The sequence below is a fragment of the Triplophysa dalaica genome, chromosome 17, assembly GCF_015846415.1.
Source record: "Triplophysa dalaica isolate WHDGS20190420 chromosome 17, ASM1584641v1, whole genome shotgun sequence".
Lineage (NCBI taxonomy): Eukaryota > Metazoa > Chordata > Actinopteri > Cypriniformes > Nemacheilidae > Triplophysa > Triplophysa dalaica.
Window position 1 is genome coordinate 22,200,389 of NC_079558.1, and position 20,000 is coordinate 22,220,388.

The following is a 20,000-nucleotide window of genomic DNA, read 5'->3' on the forward strand; positions in this document are numbered from 1 at the left end:
AAACACACACATTAACACAAACACATGCATTAGCAACACTTTAAAAAACATCAAATATCTGACTGCAGTCCAGCGACACACACGTCTCTTGTGCTGCAGGGCTGGAGTCAGGTCTGGTGGCCGGCTGTAAAGACTCCATCGGTTGGATGTTTTCAAAATTGGACACCAGTAATGATCTGTTCCTGGATCAGTCAGAGCTGGCCGCTATAAACCTGGAGAAATATGAGGTGTGCATCAGACCGTTCTTTAACTCCTGTGACTCGTACAGAGACGGTCGAGTGACCACAGCCGAGTGGTGTCTGTGTTTCTGGAGAGAGAGTGAGTCTCATTCTCACATGACTTCTAAGTCTGTTTTCACTGTATGCTAAACTTCCAAAGTCCATTTTTAAAATCCTCACGTTCTGTTCCAACAAAAGAATTTTGACATTAGCCGAGCATAACTGATAAAGCAGAGAGTTCTGTACAACGATGTCATTCAGCCGTTTGTTATAATATATTATACCATCAATTTAGAAAATGTTTCTTGTATTGTTTTAGTACTTACAGAAGACAGTACCATGACAGATAGTACAATAATAAATTGGTAGAAAGTGTTTTTAGTTCTTTATTTGTTTTCAGAACCTCCATGTTTGGCTGAATTTGAGAGGATTCAGATACAGGGCCCATCAAAAAGAATACCAGGTAAACTTTACCTCCATAGCTTTGCTCAGATTTGTCAGGTTTTCTTACTTTTGGATACAAATTTGTCCCCGAAATGAATGCACACTAGTATTCACCCATGTGTGTGTGTGTGTGTGCGTGTGTGTGTATGTGTCTGTGTGTCCGTGTGTAAAGGTATGTATATCCCCAGCTGTGATGAAGATGGTTACTACAGGAAACTTCAGTGTGATCAGAGTCTGGGTGAGTGCTGGTGTGTGGATCCACACGGAACAGAGGCCACCAGGTCGCGTATCCATGGAAACCCAGATTGCGGTAAGCTAGTTTTAGGAAGAGTTTGGCTTCACATATATCAGCAGGTGTCCTTTAACCCCACAGTAAAACACTCATCCTGGGTCTCTGTGCTCTAGATGAGCTGGTGAGCTCTGGAGATTTCAGCAGTGGTGTCGGATGGGAGGATGAGGAGGAGAAAGAGACGGAGGAGAAGGGAGAGGAGGAAGAAGAGGAGGAGGTGGAGGAGACTGATGATGCTGGATACATCTGGTAAAACATCATCACCATCTTCAGAGGAAACCCCACAGCCACACCTTTCTTCAGTTTCAATCCAATTTCGGTGTCTGTATCAGAACTCTTCATCTGTCTGCTGGAGTTTCAGAGCTCATGATGAAAGCGATGGATCCATTTATGCTCAGGATGGTTTAGTCTGAGGATCTGTCCACAGACACGTACAGTGCTTTATCATAAACAGGGTCTTGTGTTTTGTTTGAGCTACATTACATGAACTTGATCTTAAAGGAATATGAAGCTGGTTTGTAGAGTATTGCAGTGAGTTTAAACACAGATTCATCATCATTGTATATTTACACGACAGATCTAGAAACAAATAGGGTGAGATCACATGTACATATCAATGCTCAATATCACAAAAGATGAATGATCATATTTTAGTCATTTCAGAAAGTTTTTGTTTGTTTGATTCTGATTTAAAGAGACACTTCACCCAAGAATGAAAATTCTGTCATCATTTCCTCTTCTCCCAGTTGTTCCAAATGTGTATGAATGTCTTTGTTCTGATGAACACAGAGAAAATATTTGGAAGAATGCTTATAACCAGACAGATTTGGCCCCCCATTGACTCCCATAGAAGGAAACTTACTTCTATCATTTTTTGAAGATATTTTGAAGAAGCATTCTTCCAAATATTTGTCTCTGTGTTCATCAGAACAAAGACATTTATACACATTTGGAACAACTTGAAGGTGAGCAAATTATGACAGAATTTTCATTCTTGGGTGAAGTGTCTCTTTAAATATAATATGACTTTAATGTAGTGAACACAGACGAGTGTTAGAACTGTGAAACATCATCAGTGATCTTAAAACACTGCGTGTGATTAATCATCACGAAACACAGACGAGGAGTTCAAATGTAAAAATTTCACATCTCATTCTGATATTTCATTTGAAACCTTTAGGAATTCTGGAGTGACTCCAGTTTATTGAATGTAAACACGTAAACACAACATTTGCTGAACGTTTGGAGAACACTATAAAATACAATACTAGTCTACTTACTTAAAATGATAGTCACATGACCTTACATTGCATTGTTTTAATATAATCAATACAACAATTTTGTGTAAAATTGGCTTGAATTCTGTCAGATCAATTAAACTCTGTCATGTTCACATCAGCATACTTACTATCTCAGTTTCTGCTGTACATACTACATAGTATGTCATTATTAACAGTATGCAAATGTTGTGTATGCTGTTGAGTGACAGAATCTGTTTTTATCATGTCATTGAACTGGCAAATATGTGAAAACATTTTACACCGGATTCAGAATGCAAATGACGTATATTTTAGAGATTATAAATGCTCAGTGGAACAGTATGATCATGTGTGTATTGTTCATTAAATATAGTTGGCAGTAGTGTATACTCTGCAGTGTGCAGTAAGCTAGTGTGAGCATCAGAAATCATGGGAGAGAATACTTTTGGTCCAAATAGAATGCATTGCATTGTGGGATACAGTGTGTCAATATGCGTATGATCACACAAAAACATTTGTATTTGTGTTACAATAAATTTAAACATTCATAAATTCAAGAAATCTTGTTTGTCATCATTTAGAGATGCGATATAACTTGATCCAGATCTTGCACAAAAAGAGGAACCGCAAAACATTCTTGAAAATATTTATAGATGTTTACACACAGCAGATACACCTGTACATTCAATTCAAGGCTATGAGGAATAAAACACATTTACACTTCATTATACAATATATACACATTTGCAAAAACATCTGTTGTGTATCAAACGCCATCGCGTGTTGTAGATGCTCTCTTATCAGACTCGTATCTGATCATCAAAAACATCTACAGCACCAAAATAAAATCAATCTGCTTTATATATATATATATATATATATATATATATATATATATATATGCAGAGTTTGGTTCCATATTAAATATTTGATCATGTTTTACTGTGTAAGCTGGCTGTATTTGAGTTATTATGGCTGAAATCAAAACAAACCAACGCGTTTTGATTGAAATTAATTGGAATGCAAAAAATATTATTTTTGAAAAATGTTAAAAACAGAGTTCTCTCATTTTGGATCCAAACTCTTCATATCTATATACAGAACATGATCAGATAACTTATCTGATAATATGAACAATATCTACAATAAAATATCACCCATATACCATACAACTCAATATGTTCTCATGTCTGTGTCATCTGATCATGTGAAACCCCAGAGGAAGATGTGAAATGATAGAATATAACATTCAAGTATAGTATGTATTTTTATCATTTAGAGATGATGTCACCGCTTAAAGGCGGGGTGTCCGATATCTGAATTACGCTTGTTTAGACAAAATAGGGCCGAGTACCAAAACAACTTTGTAGCTGATCAGGAGTAAGGGGCACAGTGCACAGGACGGACATTAGTCGAGCCGAGCGCTGACAAAAGTGAAAGATAGGGGTAGGGGTGTGTCTGTTTTGGTGATTTGAACATCAACAACGGCTATGAGAAATCAGACACCCCGCCTTTAACCAGAAATATCACACATGCGCTTTTAAATACTGCATATACCGCTGGTCAGAGTGAATTGGCTTCTGTGTATTTTTTCAGTATTTCTATCCAAATATACTGAAAAAACGTAACGGAGGAACTGGCTGATGGGTGAAATGTCATGCTAACATCACTTATTGCTTCATGAGCAGACATAAAATCAGAAGCAGGAATCAGTCGATGTACTGCGACAGCCATCTGAAACCTTCCCCGTAACCCTGTTTCTTCAGAACGCTGCACATGAAGACCTCCAGCGGCCGGACGTTCATATCCTTCGAAGACACGTTACCCTACAATCAAAGAAAATCACACTGAGCATTGAAGAACCACATGTCAGTGTTTGATGTCTGTGATTGGCCGATTCTGACCTTGCCCGTGGTGTGTCCCTCCAGACAGAAAACCTCTCGCAGTCTCATGTCACTCACAGCTTCAGGCCGGTCGATCTTGTTTCCCAGCACCAGGACCGGCACACTAGAGATCGTCTCGTCCGACAGGAGAGACTACGGAAACACACAGCCTGTCACTTCAAAACCTTCACTTTAACGTGATTGGCCGAGAGAGAGGAGACTCACGTCAAGCTCCATCTTTGATTCTGCGAGGCGCTCGTGATCGGCACAGTCGACGAAAAAGACGACGCCGCTGACGGCAGGGAGATAGTTCTTCCACACTCTCCGTGCTGCAGGAAGAATTTGACACATAATAAACGTTTCTCAAACTATCTTCTTTTGTGAAGAAGGACTCGGACAGGTTTTGACTGATGACTGAACCTTTGTTCATGAGTGAACTTTAACATTTCTCACCTTGTACATGACCACCCAGATCAAATGTAGTAAAGGTCATTCCAGCGATGGTTAACTCTTCTGATGCTACAAAAATAAAAAGTGGTGAGAGCCTGACACTAGCAACGCCGAGGTCGTGGGTCGCATCCCAGGGGATTGCACATAGTCAGAAACAACATGTAAAACACAATGCAATGTAAGTCACTTTGGATGAAAGCGTCTGCCAAATGCATAAATGTAAAATCTTTCATATGAATTATTTTGTGGTACAGTTGTGTAACACTGATGATGTCTTACTGGGATGTAATGTAGGCACATGTTGTCCTAATCGATCATCTTTCAGCATGTGCAGAAGTGTTGTTTTACCAGCATTGTCTAAACCAAGAAACACCAGTTTGCCACACTTCCTGTACAGACCTGCAAAACACACACACGCACAAACACACACAAATAAAAACAACACAAATTTATACTGGACAACTTTACACTGTCTGTCAGAAAAAATATGCATCTGTTTGAATGTGTCTTCAAGTACAAATAATCTGCTGCTAAATAAATGTTTGGGCACACCTAATGAATATGTGTCACTATTTTTCTTTCACACTTAATGTATTATGTAGCGACTGTCCAACTTTACATTTTTAATTTAAGTAGATGCAAACGTTCAGTCAACCGTGTCTCAACATTTGAATGGCGGTGAAAAGAAACACTTAATTTACCTAAAAACTGAAGGATTCCATTAAAGCCTCTGTAGATCCAGTCAAATATAAATGACATTGCAAATCTGTCACCTGATAAAACAAAAATATTGAAGACAATGTTTGTAAAACACAGTCATAATGTGCAAGATTGACTCGTTTATCAAGGTTTGTGTGTAAAATCATGTTTCACAGATACTGCACATTCTATGTATATTGGAATTCTTCATCAGATATCAATGTACCAAAAACATACCACGTGATCATGACTTTATCACGGTACCACAACAGTAGCATTTTAAAAAATGTAAAGTCATTGAGCTGTTGTTATATTAGGTTCTGTACAATAATTACGGTCAATAATAAATAATAAACGGTTCATACCGTTACATACCGATAATAACGAGTGTGTGAGAGAGAGAGAGAGAGAGAGAGAGAGAGAGTGTGTGTGTGTGTGTGTGTGTGTGTGTGAGAGAGAGAGATAAAACACTAAATAAACAAAACAACAACAAAAAAGACTAATAATGAGTTCTTATTTTAAAAAGGTTAAAACTTGCTTACTAAAGCGATAATACAGCGACATCTGATACGTAGTGATATTGTGACGCTCCTGGACAGTTTTTATAATAGCGCTCACGCGCACCGTTAAACCTGCACACGCACACTCACGAGCACGCGCATAGTTAATCCGGGCCCGAAAGAAGCTCATTCATCCACAGCGCAATAATCAGACTGTTTATCAGAGTTTGATCAGACCTCACCTTTATCAGACACGTGTCACCGCCCGTCCAGATAAAGCTGTCAGACTGTCAGCGGTTTATAGTCGTAACGCGATTCTGCTGCGGATGGAGACGCGTCTCTAGTAACCCGTAGAATCTCTTTAATGTTTGGTATCAGGCACGCATGCCACTCTGAGACAACTTCCGCGCATGATCACCTGTTCGTCCACACAGCATTTGATTGGCTGGAGACTTCAGGCGGCACTGCGAAGTGCGCACTCAAAACACCTGCCTGAAGCGCGCGCGTAACGCACGTAAAGCACGAAAGCGAAGCGACATGAGAGTGAGTGGATGACAGAATTGATCATTAATGATGTTAAATTTTAATTATAAAATCAGTTCTATCAATGACAAATGTACAAAGAGACAAATACACATACACATACGTTTATTTTTTTTGCATATATACTTAACTTTTTGCACATAAACTTATTTGTACATATATACACTCGTGTTTTATTGAACTAATACTGTGTTCTATATTCAATAGTGGAATGGACATAAAAATTATAACTCTAACATAAAAATGTATGCTTTAATGTCTCCTTCTGACATTTGTATAATTTGGTCAGTTAATACAAATAATTGATGTAGTTTAGTATTTATTTGAATTAACTAAATAAGCCGTTTCATGTCTATCCATGAATCAATTCTAATCAAGGTTGATATAGGATATAGAAAGTGATTAGTAATTAAATACTTTTTGGAGAGAAAAAAACAGCAAATGTGAACCTAATCGCGAATCCAAACCTGCATGTCCGCTGTTGCTCGCGCTGTCAACATACGTTGCTCTGTGACGTCATCAAAAATATTAGAAACCAAAGCAAACCTTTATTTCAATAATTTATTTTTATATTAAAGACATAAAATACAATGAACATTTAAATAAGAATGTTTTTTTATCTGTAAAAAATGAAAACATGAGGCAAATGTTTAACAAGCAGGGAACGCGGAACAGTTACTGTAGGTGCTGCCTGTCTGATCAAAACTAAAGTGCGTTTGACAGATAAATAAAGTTTTGATGGTAAATGACGTCATCTAGAGACTAAATTTGATTTTGTTAAACCAACTGAATGAAATAAAAACGAATCCGCTTTCGTTTACCGTCAAAGTGTCGCGAGATTTCACTGCTCCCGTGTCCCGTTTGTCGCGCGATCTTCGCAGAGCAGCTGTGGTCATTTACATCGTGATGTTGGAACTAAGAAGTGTCACTTCTGAGCCAATTTATATTAAACATCGCATGTTTATTGTAGAGATTGATATTTATAAGCACATTTCTAATAAACACACACGAAATATATTAGGAGAAATAGCTTCTCATAAAAGCTTATTCTGATCCTATATGTTTAGAAATATTAACTGGAATAAAGCTCGATGTATCAGTGATAAATATCGTTTAAATAATAAGGTAAAAGAGGTTACACTTAAAAATTGTACATGGTATATATCCATCTAAACATGTGTTAGAGAGATTTCAGTTATATATTGATTATTCCTGTGATTTCTGTACAATAGAGAAATAATCAATTGTCCATCTGTTTTATAATTGTACAAAGATTTATGTGGATAGGAAAAACGTTATAAGAAAGAAAACAAACATTATATGTACGTTACATTTCATAGATATTTGTATATATTTTTCGAATGAAAATTATAACTTCAATTATTTTGTAAATCTTTTTGGAAAAATGTCACATAAATTAAAAAAATGTAGAGGAGCAAAACCAAATTTCATTTATTTTCTTCAAGAGTTAAATGACTACTGCAACCGCTTGCTAAGGCTTTTAATATTTATATTCATTTTTATGGGATATTTGATTAACGGACATTGGACTCTTTTTGACTTTTTGATCTGGCATGTACATGTTTTAATATGTATTAATATGAATATAATGTATTCTTATATGCTTTCTGCAGAATACATTGTGATGTTTTCATTGTTGTTAGTAAAAGTTCGGAAAGATTTATCAATAAACTCGACAAGAGGAGAAAATTATAAACCTCAGTTGGAGCTCAGGCTCAGTGTTCATCCACTAGACATACAGCTCCATTCTATAATTTACATTAAGATGTTTAGAGAGATCCTTTAACTCATGGGTGTGTTATTGAATATTCTTGTATGTAGTCACAGATGTGAGGGAGTTTATATTGGTTTAGTTTGCCTGAAGCAGCTCCACTGTGTATTTTTCTTTCTGTGCTTGCTGTTATATTATTTGAACTGATGTGAAGGTTTTTCTTGTAAATGTTTATGATATCTCATGTCGTGTGTGTTTATTTCAGGTGTGTTGTGCACGAGCGGTGAACACCAGACGTGGCTCATCTCATCTACAGCTCATTCACAGGCTGAGTGTGTGTCGCATGTGCAGATATATTATTGTTATCAGTGGCGTTCTGTGTGAAATATTTTATTTCCATGAACATTTACACACATATATGATCAACAAGCAAGCAAATATTATATTTTTGTATGTTTATATTAACATGCATTTATGAAAACACATTTATATAAATCACAGTGAAACGTATAAGGGCGCTCCTTATAGTTTTTTTTTTTGGAAGTTACTGATCCTGATCCTCAAGAGGTTGAAAGTTTAAAATCATCCCTCCTTCTGCCCTCATGACCAGGTTGTAGAGACGGCGCACCGGTTTGGGTCCGGGCAGAATTCTGAACCTCGACAGCGTCTGAGCGACCACCACCTTTATTTCTGCCATAGCAAAGTTCTGACCTATGCAGTTCCTAACAAACAAACACAGCAGAGAAACACAAGAAGGATCTGATCAGTGAGTCAAACAGTAGCCAGGTTTCCATTACCTGTTGAAATAGCGCATTGAATGCCCAATAGAAACAGGTCAATTTAAAAAAAAAAAATCAGCCGATACGATAAAGTCATATTTCGAAAACATTTATTAGGAACAGTGAGGTCATATGAAAAAATATATCAGGAAAATAGACATTTCTCTTCACTCTTTCATCACAGTAGGTGACACTAAGCACTAAAGTTTGTTTGCAACCTGACATAAAATCACAAAGAAGAAGTACGGCCAGAATAACTCATTGCCAGAAGAATCAAAATAGACTTTAATCGCATTGCATCTTTTAAAGGGGTCATATTGCGCAAATACGTGATTTTTGTCTTTGGTGTGTTATATTGCTCAGGCATGTATTAGACACGTGAAATTGTCAAAATTAAAGTGTGAATACAAAAGAGTCATTCTATTTAAAAGTGAATGCTCACCCAGACCTGAAACACGTGGTGTAACCACACCCCCACAAATCTGCATCAGTTGGGGGTCTGATGTGACTAAGACCGCCCAAATTTATACACAAGTAAGGTTTGAAAACATCTCTGTTCATTGAAATCAAATCAAATATTCACCTAAAAATTATTGGGAATACTTAAGCAAAGGAAAATTTGATATGTTTCCTCAACAATAAACTGAAATAAGTTTAAAGAACTAAAATTATAATAATAAACAAAACCTCAAATAAAACTAAAATATAAATGAATTCATATTATAAAGCAACATTAAAAATAAACACATAAATTATAAAATGAAAAAAGCATATAAAAAAAATTGATAAAACTTTAACTAAAATAATCATAAAAGTTAAAAAAATATAAGCTAATTTAAAGTATTCATAAAACTAAATAAAGCTAAAATCAAACTATAATAACTCTGATCAGAAGTGTTGAAGAGGAACCTGATGTTCCAAATATGGTCAGAGACGTCACATTTCCCTCACACGCTTGCAGTATTCCACCAATCACTACACACTGATGAACTGACCAATCATAGCACACCTCGCTTTTCAGAGCCATGAGCTTTGTTAAAAATCTATTTCAGAGAGGCGGAGCAAAGAGGAGATACAAACATGCACAGTGTGTGGAAAATACAGCGTTTATAAACCTTAAATCATGTTTACACATTGAGTTACATCTAAAACAAACCATAATATTCCTTTTAGCCATGACATATGACCCTTAAATGAAAACGCAGTCATTCCGCGATATTGTTTTTAATAGACATATAGAAAATCTAATTTCGCCTACATCTTGCACAAATCTATTATAGAAGCCTGGCTTCAGAAGAACTGTCACTCATACTCTGACATCGACTTGTGTGTATTATAGTGTGAACTGTACCTGGGTCCTGCAGAGAACGGTATAAAAGCATGAGGTGACCTTTCCTTTGGCCTCTGTGGATCAAACCGCATGGGGTCAAACACCTGAAGAGAGAGACGGCAGACGTCATTCCTAACGTTCTGGTTTGTTTTGGTGTCGATGAGAGCGAGTCTTACCTCCGGATCGCTCCAGACAACAGGGTTGCGATGAATACCGTAAATACTGATCAAGCACAAACTTCCTACAGAAAGGAAAACAGGATTAGCATCCGTCTCAAATCATCTTTCTGTGCTTGTTTTACGGACATCTCTGGACTTGAGGTGAAGCGAATACCCTGTGGAATGACAAGGTCTCCTGGAACCTTCATGTCCTGCGAGAAGTATCGGGTCAGAGCCAGAACGGGCGGGTGAAGCCTCAGACTCTCCTTGATGCACATGGTGGTGAAGGTAAGCTGGCTGAGGTCGTCCCTACAGCCAATCAAAATCAAGCATCCATTAACACACCACGTTCAGTGAGGTGATGTCATCGTGTATGTGCGTGTCTGACCAGATGATGTCGTCCGTCTCTCTGTCCTGCAGCAGTGATGTGACTTCAGCACGACAGCGGTCCTGATAGTCCTGATGCATGGACAGATTGTAGAAGATCCATGAGAGGGCGCTGGCCGTGGTGTCGTGACCTGTGTCCAGACAGAGGTGACAGTTACATGCCGTCATGTGAACACGTTTGAACACACAAGATCTGAACTCACCCGCAAACATGAACATGTCCGCGTGTGCCTGAATCTCCTCGTTGGCGAGTCCCTCGTCGTTCTCATCCTGTATGTGACATTTATTTAGACTAAATGTGATTGGCTGAAGGCTGCTACAAGCAGGTGCATCATCAAACCTGCGACTTACTTTTGACAACAGCAGTAAATCAATGAGATCCGTGTCTTTTTTCTTGTATCCTCCCGTGTGTTCCAGGTTTGCGGAGCGGCCCTGCTGGTCGAGTTGGAGTCGTCGCTCTCTCACGATGTCAGCGGTGAAGCTGTGCACGATGTCACAAGCCTTGCGAAACCTCCGGCCCTGTTCAGAGCGCCAGTACAGCCAGTCCCAGTGGTGAGGGAGATAGTGTTGTCTCTTAACCACCAGATTGGACAGCTGCAAAATGGCTGCGATGTATTCGCGGGGTTTTCTGGGAGATGGGGAGATGGGCAGAGGTGAGACACTTGTGTTTTCTTATGTGTGTATGTGTGAACGCGGACACTAACCCCGGACACTCGCTGTCACAGCTGAAGGTGCATTTCAGCAGACTGTCCAGAGTCAGTGAGCTCATGTGCTCAAACATGTCCAGGTCATTCTGCCCCGCCGCCAGCAGGTGACGCCATTTATCCTGAATCACACCAGACAATGACAACTTCACAAACGAACACATCAAACCACGTCACTGAACATATATATTTTGGCCTTTATGCCTTTATTTATACAGTGTGGTGGAAGAGACGACAGGGGGCACAGTGAGAGAGAGAAGAGGGGTGGGGTCAACAAAGGACCTTTTGTGTGTGCGTGAGTGTGTATTCATGTGTGTGAGTGTGCGTGTATGAGAGTGTACGTGTGCATGTTTGCGAGTGTGTGTGTGTGTGTTTGTGAGTGTTTGAGTGTGTGTGTGTTTGTGAGTGTGTGTGTTTGTGAGTGTGTGCGTGTATGTTTGTGAGTGTTTGAGTGTGTGTGTTTGTGAGTGTGTGTGTTTGTGAGTGTACATGTTTGTGAGTGTTTGTGTGTGTTTGTGAGTGTTTGAGTGTGTGTGTTTGTGAGTGTTTGAGTGTGTGTGTTTGTGAGTGTTTGTGTGTGTGTGTTTGTGAGTGTTTGAGTGTGTGTGTTTGTGAGTGTACATGTTTGTGAGCGTTTGTGTGTTTGTGAGTGTTTGAGTGTGTGTGTGTTTGTGAGTGTTTGTGAGTGTTTGAGTGTGTGTGTGTTTGTGTGTTTGTGAGTGTGTGCGTGTATGTTTGTGAGTGTTTGATTGTGTGTGTTTGTGAGTGTACATGTTTGTGAGTGTTTGTGTGTGTGTTTGTGAGTGTTTGTGCATGTTTGTGCATGTTTGTGCATGTTTGTGGGTGTTTGAGTGTGTGTGTTTGTGAGTGTACATGTTTGTGAGTGTTTGTGAGTGTTTGTTTGTCACTGCAGAAACTCTGAGGTTGTGATACACCCAGCGGTCTGACCCTAAGCCGTCTTATATTATCAGATCTACGACATGTGTGTGTCAGTACTACAGTGTCACACGCACATGTGTGTGTTTGACCTACATGCATTTTGTTGGTTGACTGATTGAATATGAACACATATTTTTTCAGGATGTCGAAATGGAAAGCTGAAGTCAGAAGTCGACGATGGCGAGACCATTCCTGACCGTTCTGCAGCAGAAGACAGTTCCCTGTGACACACACACACACACACACTTCACACGTCACTTTTCAATCTGACACACACAGAACGTGGACACAAGTGTGTTTGTGTGGACATCACATACCCAGCCAGGGTTTCATAAAGCCGTAAAAGATCCTGTCTTTGAATGTAATGGAAGCTGTCAGAATAATGAAAAGTGTTTGTTAGTAAAACACAGATGATCATATGTACACAGTTTCTCACTCTCTTCACCACATTATATACTCAATGTGTGATAGTTTGCACTTTGTAAATACTTTCAGAGTGTTTGTGTGCCACTTCTTGTGTTACTGTGACTTGTGATCAGCTACAGAAATGAATACATGTGTGACCCGTGTTTTATTCATGTCATGTATTTGTTTCTCACCAGAGGCCGTCAGGAGAGATTTCACATAGTCTGGATGGAAAAGACGAACCATATTGTAGAACGGACCGAGATACCAGGCACATGAGTGAACATACCGCCGGATTATCTCATCCACGGCCTGTAAACCCTCTTCATTATGACCCATCTGAAACACACACACACACACACCCTGAGATCAAGTAAATCATCTTCAGCAAACATCCGCTGACACTGAACAATATAGGAGCTGTGGTTTAACACTCTGAAGTGTTTATCTCCGTCTCTGTTCTGAACTTCAGCTTTATCTCCTACCACATTAGAGAGATTTTATTGACAGCGACTGTGACTAATAGAGACACTACACCTCCTCTGTCTTGTGTGATGTATGGAATAAAATAATCAGTTTATACTATTTTCGATATGTTTAAAAATGATTTCATTGCAGTTTGGTGCAGTTGTGGTTCGGGTATATTCTGCTTCAGTCTGATCCAGTGGTTTATTGTGATTCAGTATGATTCATTTGATTCAGCAGTTTGGAATGATTCAGTCTGATTCAGTCATTTATTCTGATTCAGTGTGGTTTAGTATAATTCAGTCTGATTCAGTCATTTATTCTGATTCAGTGTGGTTTAGTATAATTCAGTCTGATTCAGTCATTTATTCTGATTCAATGTGGTTTAGTATGATTCAGTCTGATTCAGTCATTTATTCTGATTCAGTTTGGTTTAGTATGATTCAGTCTGATTCAGTCATTTATTCTGATTCAGTTTGGTTTAGTACGATTCAGTCTGATCCAGTCATTTGTTCTGATTCAGTGTGGTTTAGTACGATTCAGTCATTTATTCTGATTCAGTGTGGTTTAGTACGATTCAGTCTGATTCAGTCATTTATTCTGATTCAGTGTGGTTTAGTATGATTCAGTCTGATTCAGTCATTTATTCTGATTCAGTGTGGTTTAGTATAATTCAGTCTGATTCAGTCATTTATTCTGATTCAGTGTGGTTTAGTATGATTCAGTCTGATTCAGTCATTTATTCTGATTCAGTTTGGTTTAGTATGATTCAGTCTGATTCAGTCATTTATTCTGATTCAGTGTGGTTTAGTATAATTCAGTCTGATTCAGTCATTTATTCTGATTCAGTGTGGTTTAGTATAATTCAGTCTGATTCAGTCATTTATTCTGATTCAGTGTGGTTTAGTATAATTCAGTCTGATTCAGTCATTTATTCTGATTCAGTGTGGTTTAGTATGATTCAGTCTGATTCAGTCATTTATTCTGATTCAGTGTGGTTTAGTATGATTCAGTGTGATTCAGTCATTTATTCTGATTCAGTGTGGTTTAGTATGATTCAGTCTGATTCAGTCATTTATTCTGATTCAGTGTGGTTTAGTATGATTCAGTCTGATTCAGTCATTTATTCTGATTCAGTGTGGTTTAGTATGATTCAGTCTGATTCAGTCATTTATTCTGATTCAGTGTGGTTTAGTATAATTCAGTCTGATTCAGTCATTTATTCTGATTCAATGTGGTTTAGTATGATTCAGTCTGATTCAGTCATTTATTCTGATTCAGTGTGGTTTAGTATAATTCAGTCTGATTCAGTCATTTATTCTGATTCAATGTGGTTTAGTATGATTCAGTCTGATTCAGTCATTTATTCTGATTCAGTGTGGTTTAGTATAATTCAGTCGGATTCAGTCATTTATTCTGATTCAGTGTGGTTTAGTATGATTCAGTCTGATTCAGTCATTTATTCTGATTCAGTTTGGTTTAGTATGATTCAGTCTGATTCAGTCATTTATTCTGATTCAATGTGGTTTAGTATGATTCAGTCTGATTCAGTCATTTATTCTGATTCAGTTTGGTTTAGTATGATTCAGTCTGATTCAGTCATTTATTCTGATTCAGTGTGGTTTAGTATGATTCAGTCTGATTCAGTCATTTATTCTGATTCAGTGTGGTTTAGTATAATTCAGTCTGATTCAGTCATTTATTCTGATTCAATGTGGTTTAGTATGATTCAGTCTGATTCAGTCATTTATTCTGATTCAGTGTGGTTTAGTATGATTCAGTCTGATTCAGTCATTTATTCTGATTCAGTGTGGTTTAGTACGATTCAGTCTGATCCAGTCATTTATTCTGATTCAGTGTGGTTTAGTACGATTCAGTCTGATCCAGTCATTTATTCTGATTCAGTGTGGTTTAGTACGATTCAGTCTGATCCAGTCATTTATTCTGATTCAGTGTGGTTTAGTACGATTCAGTCTGATCCAGTCATTTATTCTGATTCAGTGTGGTTTAGTACGATTCAGTCTGATCCAGTCATTTATTCTGATTCAGTGTGGTTTAGTATGATTCAGTCTGATTCAGTCATTTATTCTGATTCAGTGTGGTTTAGTACGATTCAGTCTGATCCAGTCATTTATTCTGATTCAGTGTGGTTTAGTACGATTCAGTCTGATCCAGTCATTTATTCTGATTCAGTGTGGTTTAGTACGATTCAGTCTGATCCAGTCATTTATTCTGATTCAGTGTGGTTTAGTACGATTCAGTCTGATCCAGTCATTTGTTCTGATTCAGTGTGGTTTAGTACGATTCAGTCATTTATTCTGATTCAGTCATTTATTCTGATTCAGTGTGGTTTAGTATAATTCAGTCTGATTCAGTCATTTATTCTGATTCAGTGTGGTTTAGTACGATTCAGTCTGATTCAGTCATTTATTCTGATTCAGTGTGGTTTAGTACGATTCAGTCTGATTCAGTCATTTATTCTGATTCAGTGTGGTTTAGTACGATTCAGTCTGATTCAGTCATTTGGTTTAGTATGATTCAGTCTGATTCAGTCATTTATTCTGATTCAGTGTGGTTTAGTATGATTCAGTCTGATTCAGTCATTTATTCTGATTCAGTTTGGTTTAGTATGATTCAGTCTGATTCAGTCATTTATTCTGATTCAATGTGGTTTAGTATGATTCAGTCTGATTCAGTCATTTATTCTGATTCAGTTTGGTTTAGTATGATTCAGTCTGATTCAGTCATTTATTCTGATTCAGTGTGGTTTAGTATGATTCAGTCTGATTCAGTCATTTATTCTGATTCAGTGTGGTTTAGTATAATTCAGTCTGATTCAGTCATTTATTCTGATTCAATGTGGTTTAGTATGATTCAGTCTGATTCAGTCATTTATTCTGATTCAGTTTGGTTTAGTATGATTCAGTCTGATTCAGTCATTTATTCTGATTCAGTGTGATTCAGTCATTTATTCTGATTCAGTGTGGTTTAGTATAATTCAGTGTGATTCAGTCATTTATTCTGATTCAGTTTGGTTTAGTATAATTCAGTCGGATTCAGTCATTTATTCTGATTCAGTGTGGTTTAGTATGATTCAGTCTGATTCAGTCATTTATTCTGATTCAGTGTGGTTTAGTATGATTCAGTGTGATTCAGTCATTTATTCTGATTCAGTTTGGTTTAGTATAATTCAGTCGGATTCAGTCATTTATTCTGATTCAGTGTGGTTTAGTATGATTCAGTCTGATTCAGTCATTTATTCTGATTCAGTGTGGTTTAGTACGATTCAGTCTGATCCAGTCATTTATTCTGATTCAGTGTGGTTTAGTACGATTCAGTCTGATCCAGTCATTTATTCTGATTCAGTGTGGTTTAGTACGATTCAGTCTGATCCAGTCATTTATTCTGATTCAGTGTGGTTTAGTACGATTCAGTCTGATCCAGTCATTTGTTCTGATTCAGTGTGGTTTAGTACGATTCAGTCATTTATTCTGATTCAGTGTGGTTTAGTACGATTCAGTCTGATTCAGTCATTTATTCTGATTCAGTGTGGTTTAGTACGATTCAGTCTGATTCAGTCATTTATTCTGATTCAGTGTGGTTTAGTACGATTCAGTCTGATTCAGTCATTTGGTTTAGTATGATTCAGTCTGATTCAGTCATTTATTCTGATTCAGTGTGGTTTAGTATGATTTAGTCTAATCCAGTGTGATTCAGTGGTTTATTGTGATTCAGTATGATTCATTTGATTCAGCGGTTTGGTATGATTCAGTGTGATTCAATCCATGGCTTCGTTAGGAAATCGCATACTTCCATGCTTTATAGTTGGCAAAAAGCAGTAAGCGACTATATAGTATGTCCAAATCGTATGATATTATATAAAACATTGCATTAAATGGTAGATCAAAGGCGGAATATTTGTCATCTTAATCATTTTAATCATGTATTTTAAATGGACACTTTGGCGCAATTCAACTTCCTAATATATCACGCTCCATAAACGAAGTTACAAAAAACAAATATGTCTTAAACCATTTCATGACTAATATTAAATTGTTTATTTGTCCAAACAAGTAATGAAGAAAAAAAAACATGTAAAAATTGTGTGGTTTTATGGACATGGAAAGAAAAGAACGGGTGAGGAGACCGCAGTCGGGAGCGTTGTGTGAAGAAGCTATTAACTCACTTACATTTGGAGAACTTACATTTGAAAATACTTTGAACATAGAATCAGACAATTCAATGCAAATACATGCTAAAAATGTTACTTACACATGAAAAAAAAAAAAAAATAGTACACACATAAATAATAATATTAAATAAAAATATACAATTATGTTAGGAGAGACAGGTTTTCATTAGTAATATTGTGTAGCACTTTTGTGAAGGGGATCCAATTGTTCAATTGAGGTGTAATCATATAGTTGAGAAACGGTTGCCAAATTTAATCAAAAACTTTGCTCTTATTTGTTAACCAATAAGTAAATTTTTCCAAGGGTAATCAATAATTAACTTCAGATAGTCTAATAGGGACAGTAGTGCAAGATTTCCACTTCATTGCAATGCATTTCTTGGCAATTATTAATAAGGTTTCTGTGAGTTTTGTGATGTGCGTTTGCCGAAGGTGAGAACTGGTATAATTATCCAGTAAACATATTTCAGGATCTATCTGAAAATTGACTCCCCAAATATCAGAGATAACATTACAAACTTTTTGCCAGAACATTTTAACTAAGGGGCAGGTCCAAGTGATATTACACATCGGAAACACTGATGTAAGTACATTTCTTCACAATGAAATCACAAGTGTTCTCCTAAGGCGAGTTCTTCCAGTAGTTGCCCGACATCTCCTTTGTGAAGTCATTGCAAATGCTGAGAAAACCCTTCCTGGGTAAGGCTACAGCGTTACTGATGCAATAAGGTGTTCATGCAACCCATATCTCATAACTTTTAAGATACGTTTGTAATACATCATATGGAAAATCTCTGGCCCACACAAAAAAATTCACATGATCACATCAATATGATTCACTTCGTTCTACACCCACCACCTACCCATTTTCAGGCGCAGCCAACTATTGTGAATCTGATGCTGCGTCCGAAATGGCATACTGTGAGAGTACATACTGAATTAAAATAAGTATCTACCTATCGGCCGTTAAAACAGTGTGTTCTATATAGTATGAGTGCGTGTAGTATAAACGCATTTCTGACACACTGCGTCCACCATGTATTATGGTCATGTGACCCGTATGACTTTTGACTTGTGACGTATTAACAACAACCTACACGTGAGCATTGATAAAAACATCATTTAGTCACGAGAAATTCATTTATTGGCACTTACATTAAAAACGGACGACGGCCTTCAAGTTTTCTGCTCTATTTATTTGATTCACTCTTGAAATGTGAGCGTTCCTCAGCTCCTGTGGCATCATGGGATAGAAAAGTGTCCATCAGGTCAAGACTCAGGAATCTCAGCGGAAGGACTACACCGTCCGGGTATTTCTCACATACTATGGTTTCGGACAAACTATACATGACTCATACTCATTTCGCCTACTAGATAGTATGGAAGTAGGCCATTTGGGGCGCAGCCTGTGTGTTTTATCATGATTCAGTCTAATCCAGTCTGTGAAGTGTGATTCAGTGCTTTATCAATCTGATTGATTCTAAAATCAGTCTGTGATTCTGTAAGCTCTGTTAGTCACTCAATAAACTGCCAATTAGGTCATTGTGTACTTTATGCATAAAGAAACTGTACAAACTCTGACAAGTGTGCACACTTAACAAGACTTAGTATAATTTAATGATATACAAGTGTGAACAAATCTGTGGTTTATTTTGCTCACAGAATAAATGAATCCAGGCTGACAAGCTCTTCTGTTATGACTGTTATATATGTAAGTGTGGCATAAATAAATGAAGACCTCATGTGAAGTATTTAGTCAGTACAGGTGTAGTGTAGTGTACAGTGTGTGGAGGGTGTGTCACATTTAAACGAGTTTCTCTACTTTGACTATCAAATATATAAAGACACAGACACATCAGTAACTGTGCAGCTAGCAACATTTCTCTTTCTGTTTTCACTCTTTTTAGGGAAGTTATCTTTGAAAAAAAGCTTCCTCAAGTCCTTTAACACTAGACTTAAAAAAAATGTTTTGCACAATGTCCTGTAAAGACAGCAAGAGCTTCAATGATGTGAAACACCTTCCTGTATAAACCCTGTACACACTTTAAAACAACAAACTTAAATCATTGTAGACTCTCAAAATACATCACAAGCCTTAAATGAGACGCCCTATAATAATGTAAATATTCAATAAAAATGACACAGACATCTGATAACAAAGGACTTCATTTCAGTGATGAAAGCAGATGATCACATAAAATAATGTATAGTCTAAATATATATATATATTATAGTATAACGAGGTAAACTCACTAGTCCCATATGTCCCATAATCCAGTTTCTTTGCGGCGGCTGATTGAAGCATCGCAGCGCGCGTCGTTTGAAGGCGAGACGCGCCACGAACACGCACACGAGCACCGCGCCAGAGAGCGCGAGAACACCGATCAGACCCAGAGACATCAGATTTGTTCACTTTATGACGAGATCAGAGTCAGACACACTCGTGTAGACACCAGATAACGACACACCTGAATGACGCGCTGAAGAAAATGTTTCTGACAGAACTGATAGGCGCAGTTCCGGGTCCTGTCACACTCATCAGTGTCATTCGTTACTTTCGGAATCGCGTTTAATATTTATTTATAAACGATTTATGAAGTTAAACGGTGTTTATGTGCTTTGCC

The 20,000-nt window shown here is 37.5% G+C and overlaps 3 protein-coding genes across 5 annotated transcripts in view; 1 reads left to right on the top strand and 2 right to left on the bottom strand.

Annotated features, from left to right (window-relative positions):
• Window positions 1-2,765, top strand: part of LOC130438731 (testican-2-like) — a 12,807-nt gene extending 10,042 nt beyond the window's left edge. The window contains exons 8-11 of the mRNA XM_056770855.1: window positions 100-318; window positions 619-681; window positions 835-972; window positions 1,068-2,765. Of these exons, the coding sequence (XP_056626833.1) occupies window positions 100-318; window positions 619-681; window positions 835-972; window positions 1,068-1,204 (557 nt within the window). The 3' untranslated portion in view covers window positions 1,205-2,765. The remainder of the gene's footprint in view (window positions 1-99; window positions 319-618; window positions 682-834; window positions 973-1,067) is intronic.
• Window positions 2,766-2,842: 77 nt separating this feature from the next.
• sar1aa (secretion associated, Ras related GTPase 1Aa) lies at window positions 2,843-6,120 on the bottom strand. 2 transcript variants are annotated; one of them, XM_056770859.1, is made up of 7 exons: window positions 5,985-6,120; window positions 5,245-5,316; window positions 4,823-4,942; window positions 4,547-4,612; window positions 4,319-4,422; window positions 4,115-4,246; window positions 2,843-4,036 (listed from the first exon to the last, which is right to left on the bottom strand). In XM_056770859.1, the coding sequence occupies exons 2-7, from the start codon at window positions 5,300-5,302 to the stop codon at window positions 3,920-3,922; spliced, it is 597 nt and encodes a 198-aa protein (XP_056626837.1). In that variant the 5' UTR covers window positions 5,303-5,316; window positions 5,985-6,120; the 3' UTR covers window positions 2,843-3,919. The 2 variants fall into 2 exon arrangements, with proteins under 2 accessions (XP_056626837.1, XP_056626836.1); XM_056770858.1 differs by lacking the exon at window positions 5,985-6,120 and adding an exon at window positions 5,785-5,838.
• A 2,271-nt stretch (window positions 6,121-8,391) lies between these two features.
• LOC130438931 (cytochrome P450 4F6) lies at window positions 8,392-19,999 on the bottom strand. 2 transcript variants are annotated; one of them, XM_056771241.1, is made up of 13 exons: window positions 19,630-19,769; window positions 18,532-18,610; window positions 12,914-13,058; window positions 12,632-12,685; window positions 12,408-12,535; window positions 11,376-11,497; window positions 11,023-11,299; window positions 10,875-10,941; window positions 10,673-10,802; window positions 10,460-10,593; window positions 10,303-10,367; window positions 10,148-10,230; window positions 8,392-8,739 (listed from the first exon to the last, which is right to left on the bottom strand). In XM_056771241.1, the coding sequence occupies exons 3-13, from the start codon at window positions 13,056-13,058 to the stop codon at window positions 8,562-8,564; spliced, it is 1,383 nt and encodes a 460-aa protein (XP_056627219.1). In that variant the 5' UTR covers window positions 18,532-18,610; window positions 19,630-19,769; the 3' UTR covers window positions 8,392-8,561. The 2 variants fall into 2 exon arrangements, with proteins under 2 accessions (XP_056627219.1, XP_056627218.1); XM_056771240.1 differs by lacking the exon at window positions 18,532-18,610 and having other exon boundaries at window positions 19,630-19,999.
• Window position 20,000: the final 1 nt, after the last annotated feature.

Coding starts and splice junctions, on each gene's coding strand:
- sar1aa (XM_056770858.1), bottom strand. CDS start 5,806: ATGTCGCTGTATTATCGCTTTA. Junction 4,943..5,244: donor TGGAATCCTTCAGTTTTTAG/GTAAATTAAGTG, acceptor TGTGTTTTGCAG/GTCTGTACAGGAAGTGTGGC. Junction 4,037..4,114: donor AGGGACACACCACGGGCAAG/GTCAGAATCGGC, acceptor CTTTGATTGTAG/GGTAACGTGTCTTCGAAGGA.
- LOC130438931 (XM_056771240.1), bottom strand. CDS start 19,776: ATGTCTCTGGGTCTGATCGGTGTTCTCGCGCTCTCTGGCGCGGTGCTC. Junction 12,686..12,913: donor ATCTCTCCTGACGGCCTCTG/GTGAGAAACAAA, acceptor TTATTCTGACAG/CTTCCATTACATTCAAAGAC. Junction 10,368..10,459: donor AGACCTTGTCATTCCACAGG/GTATTCGCTTCA, acceptor TCCTTTCTGTAG/GAAGTTTGTGCTTGATCAGT.